General features: G+C 30.3%; 1 protein-coding gene and 1 pseudogene across 1 annotated transcript; both read right to left on the reverse strand.

Annotated features, from left to right (window-relative positions):
* Positions 1-1,381: 1,381 nt before the first annotated feature.
* On the reverse strand, positions 1,382-3,908 carry LOC101510651 (AP2-like ethylene-responsive transcription factor BBM1; annotated as a pseudogene).
* A 2,962-nt stretch (positions 3,909-6,870) lies between these two features.
* Positions 6,871-11,396, reverse strand: LOC101510972 (F-box/WD-40 repeat-containing protein At5g21040-like). Its single transcript, XM_004489322.4, has 8 exons — positions 11,011-11,396; positions 10,748-10,931; positions 10,236-10,336; positions 9,974-10,046; positions 9,230-9,447; positions 8,444-8,486; positions 8,041-8,294; positions 6,871-7,386 (listed from the first exon to the last, which is right to left on the reverse strand). The coding sequence occupies exons 1-8, from the start codon at positions 11,199-11,201 to the stop codon at positions 6,969-6,971; spliced, it is 1,482 nt and encodes a 493-aa protein (XP_004489379.1). The 5' UTR covers positions 11,202-11,396; the 3' UTR covers positions 6,871-6,968.
* Between the last annotated feature and the right edge of the window lie 2,858 nt (positions 11,397-14,254).

The raw sequence follows: 14,254 nt of genomic DNA on the forward strand, positions 1-14,254 counted from the left end.
GGGGGGGGTGATACCCCCCCCGCACCCAACCCCGCCCCGCAAGTATTATTATTGTAATTTTTTAATTTTATATACAAATACTTATTTAATATATTTAATATTTTTTAAAATATTAAAAATTATAATTTTATCTTTTTATAAAATATTTTTAATTTTATTATTATTTAATAATAATTATTTTATTATAATAAATATGATTTTTAAATTTATAATTTTATATATTTGAGTGGGTGCGGGTGCGGGCGGGGATGGATGCTTAAATTTTACACCCGCTATGAAACGGGGGCGGGTGCGGGTTTTCCCCGATTAGTCGGGTGCGGGTGTGGAGGAGGCGAAATCCGCCCCCGCCCCTCCCCGTTGCCATGCCTAGTTGAAAGATGTACTATGTGCCATAGCTGAAAACACACAAACAGTTTCTTTCTCGTGAATTCCTTTTTTGGTATGAATAATATATGTTGTATGATTGTATCCGTTAACATATCAACCTGGATACCAATACTGTGCATGGTAGCACATGTTCTCCCTGACCTTGAAAATTACAAAAGTTGATCTTCATTTAATCTTGTTTGTTTTTATCAGTGGAAACATTGAACACTGTTCAATTGTTCATTAAAAACGTTTATTTATTTTAGGGTTGAAAAAACATATTTCAATCCTGCCTATTACACTTCAAAATGGGAACTGTTGTTGCAAACGTTAAGAATTCAGAAAATTATTTGAGGACAACTTTTTTTGGAGTTAACCCCCCACCCAAATTATCTGTGTGTGCTTTGCTCATCATGCAACACACCGTTTAGCTTAATTGAGATCCCTCATTGACTAGAGACGTCGCCAAAGTAGTCATTGTACGACTTGGGCAATTCTAGGCTTTTAGAGTTAGGCTTAAAGTTCAAAATTTTAAGACGGTATCCAAGCTTATCTGTTATTAGGCCAATATCTTTGTTATTCCACACACATTTGTCCGTGCTTTAGATTCTAGTCCATGGTGTGCTGACACCCAACATCGACTAGAGATACGATCAAAGTGGTGCTTATAAGGTTTGAGTAATCATGACCTCTTAAGCTAGCTTTGGGTTGGAAAAGGCCTAAATTTGGACCTCTTAAGTCTTAAGATAGAAACACTACAGTCATTAATTTTTATTCCAAATAAAAACCTTACTATATGTTACTGGTTGATTTCAAATGTGTCATACATGATTTATTTGCACTAAAACATGTGGTCAAGGGTTTTAATTCTAGATGAGCTGTGGGTGGTGCCTTTTTTTTCAGGCTAGATCTTGTTAACTATGGCTTGCATGTATATATTCTGGGACAATCAAGCTTATTATTTTAACCGAGTAGTTTTTTATTTTCAAGTCCAAAACTGAAAGTTATTCAGATCTATGCATAGAAGTAATTCAATGTTACAAAGAAGGAATTCACAATTATTGTTCTACACGTTTCCTCTAGTGATGGTGCTGTGAATTCTATAGCACTTGTTCACCTTGGCTACGAAGACTGACACTTCTCTTTTAAAATCTAGCCAATTCAAAAAATATCGAGTACATGTCTCTTTCTTGTATTTCTAAGTTGTCTTTTGGAGTTTCAGAAAGGGGATATCCCCAATTCCATCACAGAAGATCTCATCCAACTCATCATCATCACTTGCTGTCTGTTGCTGTTGACCCTTTGTGTCTTCCCCATTAGTTTCATCTCCAGATATGTTCAAATTCTTTTCAACTAAGTCTCTAAATATTGTTGAGCGGAAAAGGAGCCCAAGTGCAGTGGGAGAAGAAGACGACTTAGTGCTGGAGATTTGGTATGCTTTATCTTCAAACACTGCATACTTTTGAGGGGAATTCAGATAATCTGAATTATAGGTACTGCTGTGGAGGGCCAAGGATTTTGGCTCCTCTATTGGAGAATAGTTAGATAGGGATGCCACTGTCTGAGATTCTGGCACTTCCATTTTTTCAAGTTTTGTTTCTGAGATATTTCCCACTGAAGATTTTAACCACCTCATGTAAGTACTCAAGTCGAAGTTGGTTATAGCATGGCTTCCTCTGTACTCAATGGCTGCTATGTCATAAGCACGAGCAGCTTCTTCTTGGGTGCCTGCGTTGGGGAATGTACAGAGATTTGGTTAACTAGATGTTCTTAGAGGTTAATGAATGACACGAAAATATCTTTGTTTGTGTATGTCTGCATGATTTGTATCCCTATGATGGGCTATGAAAATTCAACTTACTGTAGGTGCCAAGGTAGAGATACTTGTTTCCAAAAACCCTTCCGATCCGTGCTTCCCATCTACCGTTATGGTGGTGCCTGCAATATACCAATTATATTGGTAAAGTTATCTTCATTTACAACATCTTAGAATGGCTATATATTCAACCGTCATCTGTATCACCTTGCAACACCCCTATACTTTGATGCGCCTCTTGAGAAGCCACTGCTCTTTCTGTAAGATAGAAAAAGAATCACAAAAGGGTAAAAAGGCTGTGATAAACTTATCTTAGGGGCGTCTTGTTAGGTCTTAGATTAGTAGCATTTGTTACTAGAAGTTAGTTATTAGTTAATTAGGTAGTTAGTTATTGAGGTAGTTAGTTCCGTCGTTATTGTTGTTCTATTGATTATTTTAATAGGTTAGTTGTTTTAAATTCTTTTCCTTTATTCTGTATCATAACAATCAGGATATAAAATAAAAGGGAAATGATTCAAAAACAACTAACCTATCAAAAAAGAATAATAGAACAACAATAACAACCTCTCAGCAACTAACTAGTAACTAGCTTTTAGTTACAAATGCTACTAATCTAAGTCCTAAGACGTCTATATATATTGTAAACACTTCTAACAGGAATAAATCTTTCATAGGTACTTCCCTTGACATGATCAAAGTCTTAGTCTTACCTCCTTAAAGTTGCTAAATACTCTTCTTTTGTCATAGTTTGCATTAACTCTACCTGTTTCTCATAATCTGAGACCTGTTGGAAGTATAAGGAGCACTGAATGAATAGTCTGCATTTAAGCATTAAGTAAAATATGTGTGCTATCATTTTTAGGTGACAGATATCGTCGTACAGGAAAATTGGTGACAGTCAATGTTCCCCAATACTTTATTGCAGCTAAATCATATGCTCTGGCTGCTGATTCTTCTTCATCATAAGCCCCTGTGGCATTTGAAAGATAGTTTGTCTTTGTCCAAGTAATTAACAGTGATGAAAGCGAGATATTTTGGCCTTATAATAAAGTTACTTACCAAGATAAACTGTTGGTCCCAGTAGCCAATTCCAAAGGCAAAGTTTGAAGATAAAAACGCACTTTTATGTTAGAATGGATAACAAATGCTTTTGAATAAATGAAAACATTAACCAATGAATAAGAAAAAATAAGCAAAGAAGAAGCTGATGCAAAGGCCTAGGAGGAGTAACCCTACCTTGCTTCCCTTTCTTCTTTTGGGTCATGTTCCAAGAGAGCTTGTCCCATAAGTGAGCTTCATATCGACCCGTCCATCTATGTCTGTTTGTTCAAATTCGATTTGGAATTAACAAATGAAAAAGAAGAGTTAAAGTTGATGCTTGACATCTATTGGAAACTATAGAGCAAGGTAGTTTCTTCTTCATAACCTGCTAACACCGCGAAATCTCGAACTTCGCTTTGTTGTGCTTGTAGTAGAATTTTGATAAACATGTTGCTTCTGATCTTGGTTATCCTCAGAAGTAAGTGCAGCTACCGCAGGCTCTCTTCGACGTCTCTTGGCAATTACTTGAGAATCATAGTCTTCCATGGACATGCAGCTAGTTCTTTTGTTCTCCTCAATTTTTATCATCATTTCCATTTCTTCTATGACTTGTGCCTACCTTTTGGGTAAACATTTTTCTTTCTTAGTCTCCCTTGACTTGTTGCTTGTGTAGATATGTATCTTAAGCATGCTTACTTGTTTTGGAAGTAGTTAGTTAGGTTTTTGTCTTTTAATAAATTAAGGAATGAAGTTAAAAACAAGGGGACGTCGATTACGGGGAATTCAAGAACAAATTTATGTTGCCCTGTTTGCTAGCCTAAGTCCAAGTGTTGTGAATTTACTTCATATTCGTGCCTATATGTATAATTTATAGGTAATTTTTTTTTATTTAATTTTTTTTCTTCTTTCAAAATATAGGAGGATATAAGACAATCTCGTGATGCAAATCAACAAAAATAAACGTGTCTGAAGTGAGGGTTGTTTAATACTAATGTTTCGATTTTCAATTATTTGAGTTTGTTTTAACCTAATTTATAATTATAATTAGGTTGGTCAAAGAAAAAATAATAATTGCATCTCTAAAAACATTAAATAATATGCAATTAGTTAGTCCAAATTTTTTATATAATTTATAATTTGATCTCTAAATTTTAAATAATTTATAATTAAAAATTATTTATAAATTTAAAAACTTGACTTAAACAAATAGTTTGGGGCTTAAACACGAATGTTTAACAAATCAATGGAGGCTTAGGGATTATCTCAAACGAAAAAAAGTTTGATATGTTTAGCATTTTCACACAGCAATGCTACTTTATGAATAAAATATAATAAATCTGAGTATGAAGAGAAAGTTTACTTTGTAATTTTTCTATAAGAAAAAATCACGCATAAGTTGTTTAATTGCTTGTTTGAATTTTAAACCAAAATTTACTATGTAATTTTATGATGTGGTTCATTTTAAAGTAGATTGAAAAATGACGATAATCCACCTATCATGATTAGAAAGCATTTTTATTTTTTCATGAACCTCGAGCTTTACTTGATGTCCTTTTGTTTGATTCTGTTTAGAAATTCCGGCCAATGATTCTTAACTTTTATTTGAGATCAGTATAATATTAATTCTAATTCTATTAAGAGTTTGCTAATTAAAAATTGAAAGGCTAAGAAGTAAGAAATGAACAGTTTGCCAACACTCGTCAATAAAATTATGTGATAGTTTATTGTAAATATGCCCATAAAAATTGTGATATTTATGTATGAACTTGGCTCTTCTAAAATGAATAATTTATTTTAAAAAATAAAAAATAATATTATTAATTATTAATAATCAAATAAATTATTGATATTATATAAATACGATTAATTATAAATAGTTATAATATTAATCATTAATTTACTCGCGAGAAATTAAATTCTGCGTCGATGCATTTCTATTAACTATAAATGAGAATAGACAAGAGTTTCCAAACAATTTCTTATACATAATAGCACTAGAGAGAGTATATACTAGAGGGTTTTTGAAATTGATGCTAATACATGATGCAAAACCAAACAAATTGTTATAAGCAATGCATATCCAACTCGCCGCGAACATGAATACATTCACATTGTTTTTTGCATTTTGTTTGTGACCAAAAAGGCTTGAGAAAGAATTTGTTGTTTTCGAAAATATCTTTACATAAAAAAGGGTTTTCTCCTCGATTACTATAGTATACATGAAAATTAATAAATTTCAAATATAATTATTTTTAAGATCATCCTATCCTAACAACTGTTCTAAAGTCATTGATAAAAGACTCTATAGAAATTTGCATAAAGATAAGACTTTAAGAAAAAAATTGTCTGAAAAATATATAAATTATTTTATTTGTCTCTCTGAATTTTGATTCTTTTAAATTTGTACATACATATTAAAAAATAATAAATTTAAATTGATTTAGTCTTTTTTACCTTTCATTTATTAAATAAAAATAAAATTCATTTAATGTATATTTATGACTTTTTAGGAGTATAAAAAAAATATTATTAATTACATTTTGATCTTCTAAATGAACTAAATTTTTAAGATAAAAATAACAAGTTTAAAAGGATGAAAGTTCAGAGATTGAATGACTAGTAAATATTATCAAATGATAAATGTATAATTTATAATAGATCTTAACAACATAATGATTAAAGAATCCATAAAAATAAAATTTGTCTTGAAAATACAAGTCAAGTACTTATCAAAATAATAGATACTACATTTTTCTATAAATTTTCTCTTTTGATTGCTTAATAAATATCTCAATTACACTTGTATTTACTTTCTCTCCTTGTTCATTTAAATGTAAAATCATTGATAAATTAATTATACAATAAAAAAATAATTAATAAAACTTTAAATAAAAGCAATAGAAAAACATAAAAAATTTGTTTTGTTAAAAAAGGATGTAAGGATTGAGTATATGCTATTGTGATTACTGTTTCTTGAACTTATCATTTCCCAATATAATCTTGCATGTAGAATGAAACATATATTGCTTCCACATTGGTATCTCAAATGGACGGAGTTTCCTAAATTAAAAGGCAATTTTATTACGCACTTTGTCTTGTAAGTGACTCATTTGAGGATTTAAAAAGAGATAATAATATTGTTAATAAACTACTTTTATCAACTATTGGTACATTTACCATTACTATTAAATATTAATGCAAAATAGAATACAGTAAATTGAAAGTGATGTATATAATATTAATTAGATGACAAAATTGAAAGAAAAAAAAGTAGTACAACCTCCATTCTTTTTAATTGTTGATTTAAGTCTATTTGCACAAATAAGTGAAATTATTAAATTTTGCTACTTTACATTAGACTCACTGATATTTCTTTTTCTTTATTTTTGTCTTAACCCTAAGAGTTCTTTAGAAGAAAAGGGTCATCTAGTCCAAAGATAAATAAATTATGGACAATGATTGCTATGATTGAAATTAAGATACTCTTGAACGAACCTTCACTCCAGCTATTCATATAACTATGCCCTAATATTCAAAACAAGGAGTGATCCAAATCATTAAGCAAAACCCACCCTAACTACCCTTGTTGCAAAACCTAATAACAATATAGTATAATTTAGGATAAGCACGAATACAAGAATGCCATAGAAAACCAAATGAAAGAAATAAATTGATGTATATACCAATTTGGGAGCCATCAAGATTAGTCACTTATAATTGCCAAGAAAAAAAAAAGATTATTCACTTATAAGTCATCAGACTCATCACTGTTACCATCAGACATTGATCCCCAAAATTTTGAAGGTGGTTCATTTTCTAATTTAGTAACAGCACTTTTAGCATTGTTGAAGTCCCTGTATCTCAAAACACCTGTATCATTATAATAACTAGCAGTGATAATTCTAAGTCCATCTACAGCTATGCCATCACAGCCAGAGCTACCAATGTCTTCTTCCTCTTCATCTAAACAGCAAAGTAAGGAATTTGTTTGTTCAGCAGTCCCAACTTCCCATACATTTACATAAGCATCATTAGGGCCACCAGTAACTATTTTGTATGAATCCATATGCAGTTGAGTTACTGGCCCGGAATGTCCGTCTAACTCGGCTATCGGTTCTGGCTTTAGTAATTCTTGATTTTTTCTAATATCCCAAAGCATTGCTCTGCAGCATTTTAGTTTTGGTAAGTGTTCATCCATTAAATGAATATGAACTACATATAACTTCACTAAAAATAAGAATGAGTGCACAGAGGCACATTAGTACAATGGTACTCGAATTGTGAGTGTCAGTCGAAAATCAAATCGGCAAATTTATGTTTTAAAGTGAAACACCTTGGGTCGTTAAAGACTGTGAGATGACACGTTAAATGAACATGTGAACCTTCCATTTTGATCTCACGTTAGTAAAAACTTATGTTACATTAAATTCGTGTATTTCATATGGCCTCCACTTTGAGATTCAAACACATAAAATGATTTTACTTAATAAATTTCATGTAGAAATTTGTCACTAGTGGTGTGACATTGATGTGGGATCCACATAAATTAACGAAGAGACTATTTTGACTAACGCGTTACAATTTCAAAGAAGAATTTGCCAATTCGCAAAACTTCGGGACTGTTTTGACTGACAGCCACAATTTTAAGGACTAATTTGCCTCTTCACTGAAAAAAAAACTAAACATAACATGACATTTCATTCTGTTAAGCCATTTTCTTAACACACGGTAAAAATAACTAATGATGCAAGAGTGAGTCACTAATTTATATGGTTAGTTTAGTCACAACAACAAAGTTGCTTCCCAAATAGTAATACCTGCCATCACCACCTGTGCATATTAAAGATTTTGAAGGGACGACGTCAAATGAATACAGCTTTGGTTGATGGACGGATGCTGTGATAACTCTCTGCATTGTCCTTAAATCAACTGCAGTGACAGAGGAACCGGCTGCCACATACAACAATGATTCATGGCATTTCATGTTTACAGGTGCGCCAGAAACAGAAGTCATTCCCACACAACAGGACGAGCGAACAGATGATGATGTAGCCGTATCCCAAACCCTCACCTATTTAGTTTGGACAAGATACCATTCAAAAATAATTTCTAGACTCTTTGTTATACATACTCAACAAACTTATCAAACAATCAAAGCATTGACAGAGAATAAATGAAAATTCATAAATCAACATAAAAGACAAGAATACAAGAGAAAACCTTAGAATCTCTTGAGATGGTCACCAACAGTGAAGTTTTGTGCCTGAGAAACGAGAACAGGAAGAATCTATCATCATTCACAGTTGAAGTAGCTGACTAGTAATAGCGAGTAAACACTGGTCAGATGTTAAACATGCAAAACATCTTATTTGTTGACAAATTATATAGAGCTTAATTACTTACCATTAAAAACACATATGGTAGAGCTGATAAGTGATACTAATGAACAAATAGTAGTATTCAACCCATAATTTAAAAATACAGTTTTTTTTAAATGAACACATTTACTTTATAAAACAGGTAAAGTTCCAGTCAGATATATCTCTACCAGAAAAATCATGATACCCCAAATCAGTATGAGTAAAATGAAATAAAATAAGTTCCACCTAAAAATTCAATATGAGACCATTCTTGTCAAACACTCTAGTTAACTCTTAACCTCTTACAATTTTACGAGCTTAGGATGCGTAAACATGTGTCCGTTTACAACAAATTCTTTTTTGATTATGTGAGATGCAAACTCCATGTTGTAAAGATTGGCAAAGTTTTATTTTACGGTTTGGAGAGTTTGGAGAGTGCAATTATATTTATTATTACATCAAGAAATTTAATTATATTAACTAATTTTCTTTCAGGGTGTAAAATGTATAGACAGACGGCATGATAACCAGCCAGATGAAATCCAAACAGAAAAGAATATTGCAATTTGTGCACCTAAATGCTACCCATCATTTCCTTATCCTAACATTGGTGAAAGGAAAGTAACAGTGAAAGATGAACTCATACCCGGAAACTGTCATCAAATTTACAGGCTTTTCATGTCCATACAGCGTAGCTTTCAAAGCACGCTGCCCTCTTTTTCCGCTTGAGCTAAGGGACCATAATCGAACAGTACCATCTTCTCCTCCACTTGCCAAGACTTTGCTGCTATCCTCTCCCAACAATTTATTTGATAGTGACAACACTGGACCATTGTGACCTCTCAAGCATCGCAGACAAGAACCCTACAAAGTAAGGATGAAGAAACATTAAACATAAAATAAGACACATGACATACACGTGTCTTGCACCAATATAGAGGTTCACCTTGCATAACTGTATTCAAGAGATAACTGTCAAAAGCAAACAGTGCTTTCAAGGAGCAAGCATAAGTGACAACCAACACAGAAATCTTAAAAAGGCTTTATCTTTTCTGTTTTAGTTTTGTTTGTTTGGTAGAATCCTGATATCACTTAAAGTGCAACATAAGCAATAAAAATTTAAATTCTAACACAAAACAAATTCAGGTACTATTTATTTAATTACTTTCTATTCTAAGAAGAAAAAGGGATATCAACATTGCTACATATCCCATCATACCCCTTCTCTATCAATTCAAACATTAAAATGTGAAAACTTTAGTATTTTTGTCACTCTCTACTTTCCATCTTACCTTCTTAGAAAGCGCTAAACAGGCTAGTGAACAACATGATAAAGAATGTGTATATAAACACGAGGGTTCCATACAAATTTTCTTAAAGTAAGCAATACCTTCGACCACAGACGAATGGAGTGATCGCAGCTTGAGGTAACCAAAACATTTTGTTCGCCCAAGGAAAACAACCTGCAGTTTCAGCAAGTGTGTTAGCCTTTGTTAAAATCAGAAAGTGAGGTTAAAGTACAATTAAAAATTAACGAATAAATATCCGGCCCATCATATGCCTGTTCAGATTATTTTATGTATCAAATACAGCAAATTATTTAGAAATAAATTCACCATCAGTAAAAGTAATAATAATGCAACACAGGTTACCTCATACAAGTGATTCTTGCTTTATGATCACTCATTGTATGGAGAAAATCTATTGCTCCCTTTTGACGATCTACAAAATTTATCACTCCTGCAGTTGAGCCCTAGTCAACAATCAATTACATTCAGCAAAGATAATGCAACGAAACAAATATCAAGAAGGCCACTCAAAGAGGTTATTTAGGCTTATTTCATATTTCATGACATAAATACTTATATCAATCTTTAGAAACACATGTAAAAATAACTTGTGACATGTTCACAAGTGTTTTTAGAATAAACTGACAATAAAATCTTATAAAGAAACACTTCATTATATTACTAAGCACTTAACTAAGGTACTTAGAATAACTTATTGAAAAACACTTAATTAAACTATGAGTTCGATCATAAGCTAAGTAAAACACTGCCACAAGTTTTATCAATTAGTGTGATATTAAATATTTTAATTTATAATCATAATCATAATCGGAATAGAATATTGTTATTAGTAAGCATTATAAGATGTAACAAACCTGAGCATAGAAAATATTGCTTTGGTGAAGAAGCAAATGGTTGAAAGGTTTAGCAACACGCGTGTTAATGTCGATAGCGAAAGGATCGATGAATTTGAACTGTTGCAAAGCGGTGTATCTATCAATGTAAACTTCCCTCGCTGTGATTCCATTTCCAAAATGTAATTCACGATTCCAACGCTCTCTGCAAAAACAACAACATTGTTAATTTGTTAATTTTTTTGAATAATATGTAATTGAAAAGAATAAAATTCGATTGCGACTTGAATAAATGTTGCCAAACGGAGTCGGAATAAGCGAGACGTTTTAAGGCGGTGGAGCAGGTCGCCAGGTTGCAGATGTCGCGGAGGGTGAGATTTGTGGCGCAGTGGCCGATTGAGTCTTCGTTTAGGTCGGTTATCAATGTCGCCGGCGGCGATGGTGACGGTGACGGTGACGGAGGTGGAGCGGCCATTGAACCCTAAAATTTAAGCTTTGAAAAGAGGATTGATTAAAAAAAAGCTGCCATTAATTAAACCATAAGTATTTTAATTTTTACACATGTAAAAAGAATTTAGTTACTCCGTCAAATTAAAATCAATTTTTTTATGTTAATATATCTAAATATAAATTATTTAAATTTAAATTCATTCCTACGACTAAAATAAATTTTATTTAATTAATTAAATCAAAATTGATTTTCTATCACCATATAATTGAAGTCTTAAGATAAACTATTTGAAACAAAAGAGAATAAAGACGGTCTAGACAAGTATAAGTAAATCAGATGCGAGGGTGGACATAGATTTCTTGGTGGTATGTAAATCAATGTTTATAAGTTACATGAAATTTTAACGATGATACTTTTTAAAAATTATAAATTATAGATTTTTCTTAAAACGCAAAACTCATACATTAGGTAAGTATCTTGATCACAAGATGAAGGTGATATCGTGAGTAATATTATTAAAATTTTGAGTGATTTTTAAACGTTAGTATCTAGTAGACTACCTAATTAAAGATGTCAACAAGGTAAAACATGTGCAAAAAATACTCTTCTATTATTCGTCCTGTCATCCAAAATACTCTTCACTCCGTCCATATTTTCTATCTTAACGAGTTTTTTAATCTCAGTATTCTATAGTTACCTAAAATAATACGATTACATTATAAATTTTCTTGCTAACATAATGGTTCTCATTAAATATTAATATAAAATTATTTTACATAAAAAAATACAACTCCCTTTAATATTTTATTATTATTATTATTCAAGTGATATATACAAAATTAAATTAGAGGAGCATATCCTTTATACGAGATAAAAGAGAACCACCTCAATAATATGCTCAATTCTTACCATACAAAACCTCTTTATCATTGTTTACAAAATTATATATATATATATATCTTTATCATTCTAACCACTAGCCTCAAAACTTGGATAGACTCTATTTTTCGTGTTGAGATGGATATATTCTAAGCTATCTATTGACTATTGGGTCAATGACTTTATACGTAAATAGTGTGGTTTTTTAACTTGAGAACAAATAGTTGATGGATAAGAATTTTGGACTCGATAGAATATAAGAAAATATTTTATAAAAATTATATATTATATTGGAATCTCTTATTTATTTTAACAATTATTTTTCAAATACTAAATAAAATTAAAAAAAAAAACTTTTGAATTGAAATTTTGAACTTTTAATAATTTTTAAATATAAAATACAGATTTTAAGATTGTATTTTGATATTTATAATCTTAATAAATATTTAAATGTACACCTGCTAAACTTTTTTAATATTAAACTATTTTAGATTATATCTTAAAATTAATTTTTAAATATGTATATTAATATAATGATTTGTCTTGTGTTTGATCTTTTGTATCAAACTATTATTAAGTTAATATTAATACTATTATTATACTATAATTCTTTTTGTTCTTTTTCTCTTTTTTACCTAAAATTCATAATGGTATCTAAAGTCAAGTTTAATCCTATATGATTATGTCATATCACTTTTTCACCGTCAAAATTCTAAAATTTGAGATTACCGATATGACAAGTTTTACGATTGACCACCATGTTAAGTGGCATAACATAGTGGTTGGGAAAATTGGTTCAATATTACGTAAAGTAACGAATTTCTTTTATTTGGGTTTTTGGAGTTTTAATAGTGTTTTTTTTTGGACTCAACATTCCAACCAATATGACTCATTCGTTGTTGATGCTTCGACCAATTAGCTCATAGCTCGACTAGTTTATCTTTTGACTAAGTTTTCTTGGCTTCCATCGTTTCTTCATGTTGTTAACACTTTTAGCGTGTGATTAACATTTATTAAAAAAATAAAAGTTGAATATACAAATTTTAATTTATTTTTTAATTTAAATTACTAACATATATCTTTAAAATACTTATTATTTGTCTTAAAATAATAATATTTATACGTGTACTATTTATATTTATATTTTATAATATACTCCATCTAAAATGGAATATATTAATAATTGAAAAATTAATATATTAATTTTAAATTAAAAGTATATATATATATATATATATATATATATATATATATATATATATATATCCAAATCGTGGTCAGAATCGAATCTTGTAACAAAAATACTAAACATTTGTTAGGAAACCACGTCTTAAATGTTTCCTTAAAACAGGCATCGGACATGTAAAATAAAAACGAGGAGTTAAGGGAAATCATGTCTTCATATCATATTATATACAATAGTTTTTCTTTTTCTTTTAAAAAATAATAAATATTATCATATTTAATTTAGACAGTTAAATTTTAAGTTTGAAATTGAGACAAAACATACAATTTATTAATATTAATATTTATTAATTAAGTTAAAATTTGTAGTATATTTATTTATTAATAAAAAAACAAGTATAGTTACGTAACGCTAAAGCTAGCTGTATAGGCTTCTTGGAAAAGTTTTAATTGTTTTTAATGTTGGTTGGAGTTGAATCAAAGAGCACTAATGAAAGAAGAAATATATATTTATATATATGTGAGCATGACTCATGAGGATGTTCAAGTGTTTTGAAGAAATAGGTTAGTAGTAAATTATTTTAAGTACTTAAACTAAAACATGTTTGTTTGGTGTCCAAACGCGTGTTCCAATAAGTTAGCTTTATTGAGGAACCTATAGATTACATCCATTGACTTTCTTTTCACTTCATACTAGTCACAGGTGTTTGTGTTTGTGTGATTAATATCATGATCGCTTTTACTTGTTCAACCAACCATATTCCGGAAAATTATTTTATACATTAATATGTCCATTGATTAAGTAAAACGGAAATAAATAAATAAATAAATAAAATATATATATATAGATATAAATAAAATAATACAAGGAGTGAATTTGTGTTGCTACACTAGTTGTTACCTTTAGTCCTAATAGAATGGAATAATAATAATAATAATAATAATAATAATAATAATAATAATAATAATAATAATAATAATAATAATAATAATAATAATAATAATAATAATAA

Source organism: Cicer arietinum, chromosome 2 (genome assembly GCF_000331145.2).
Source record: "Cicer arietinum cultivar CDC Frontier isolate Library 1 chromosome 2, Cicar.CDCFrontier_v2.0, whole genome shotgun sequence".
Taxonomy (NCBI): Eukaryota; Viridiplantae; Streptophyta; class Magnoliopsida; order Fabales; family Fabaceae; genus Cicer; species Cicer arietinum.

Excerpts from the sequence above, each read along its gene's own strand:
- LOC101510972 (XM_004489322.4), bottom strand. The coding sequence starts at position 11,201 with ATGGCCGCTCCACCTCCGTCACCGTCACCGTCACCATCGCCGCCGGCG. Across the intron at positions 10,337-10,747 it reads GCAATATTTTCTATGCTCAG|GGCTCAACTGCAGGAGTGAT; the intron begins GTTTGTTACATC and ends ATTGTTGACTAG. Across the intron at positions 10,047-10,235 it reads GCAAGAATCACTTGTATGAG|GTTGTTTTCCTTGGGCGAAC; the intron begins GTAACCTGTGTT and ends CTGAAACTGCAG.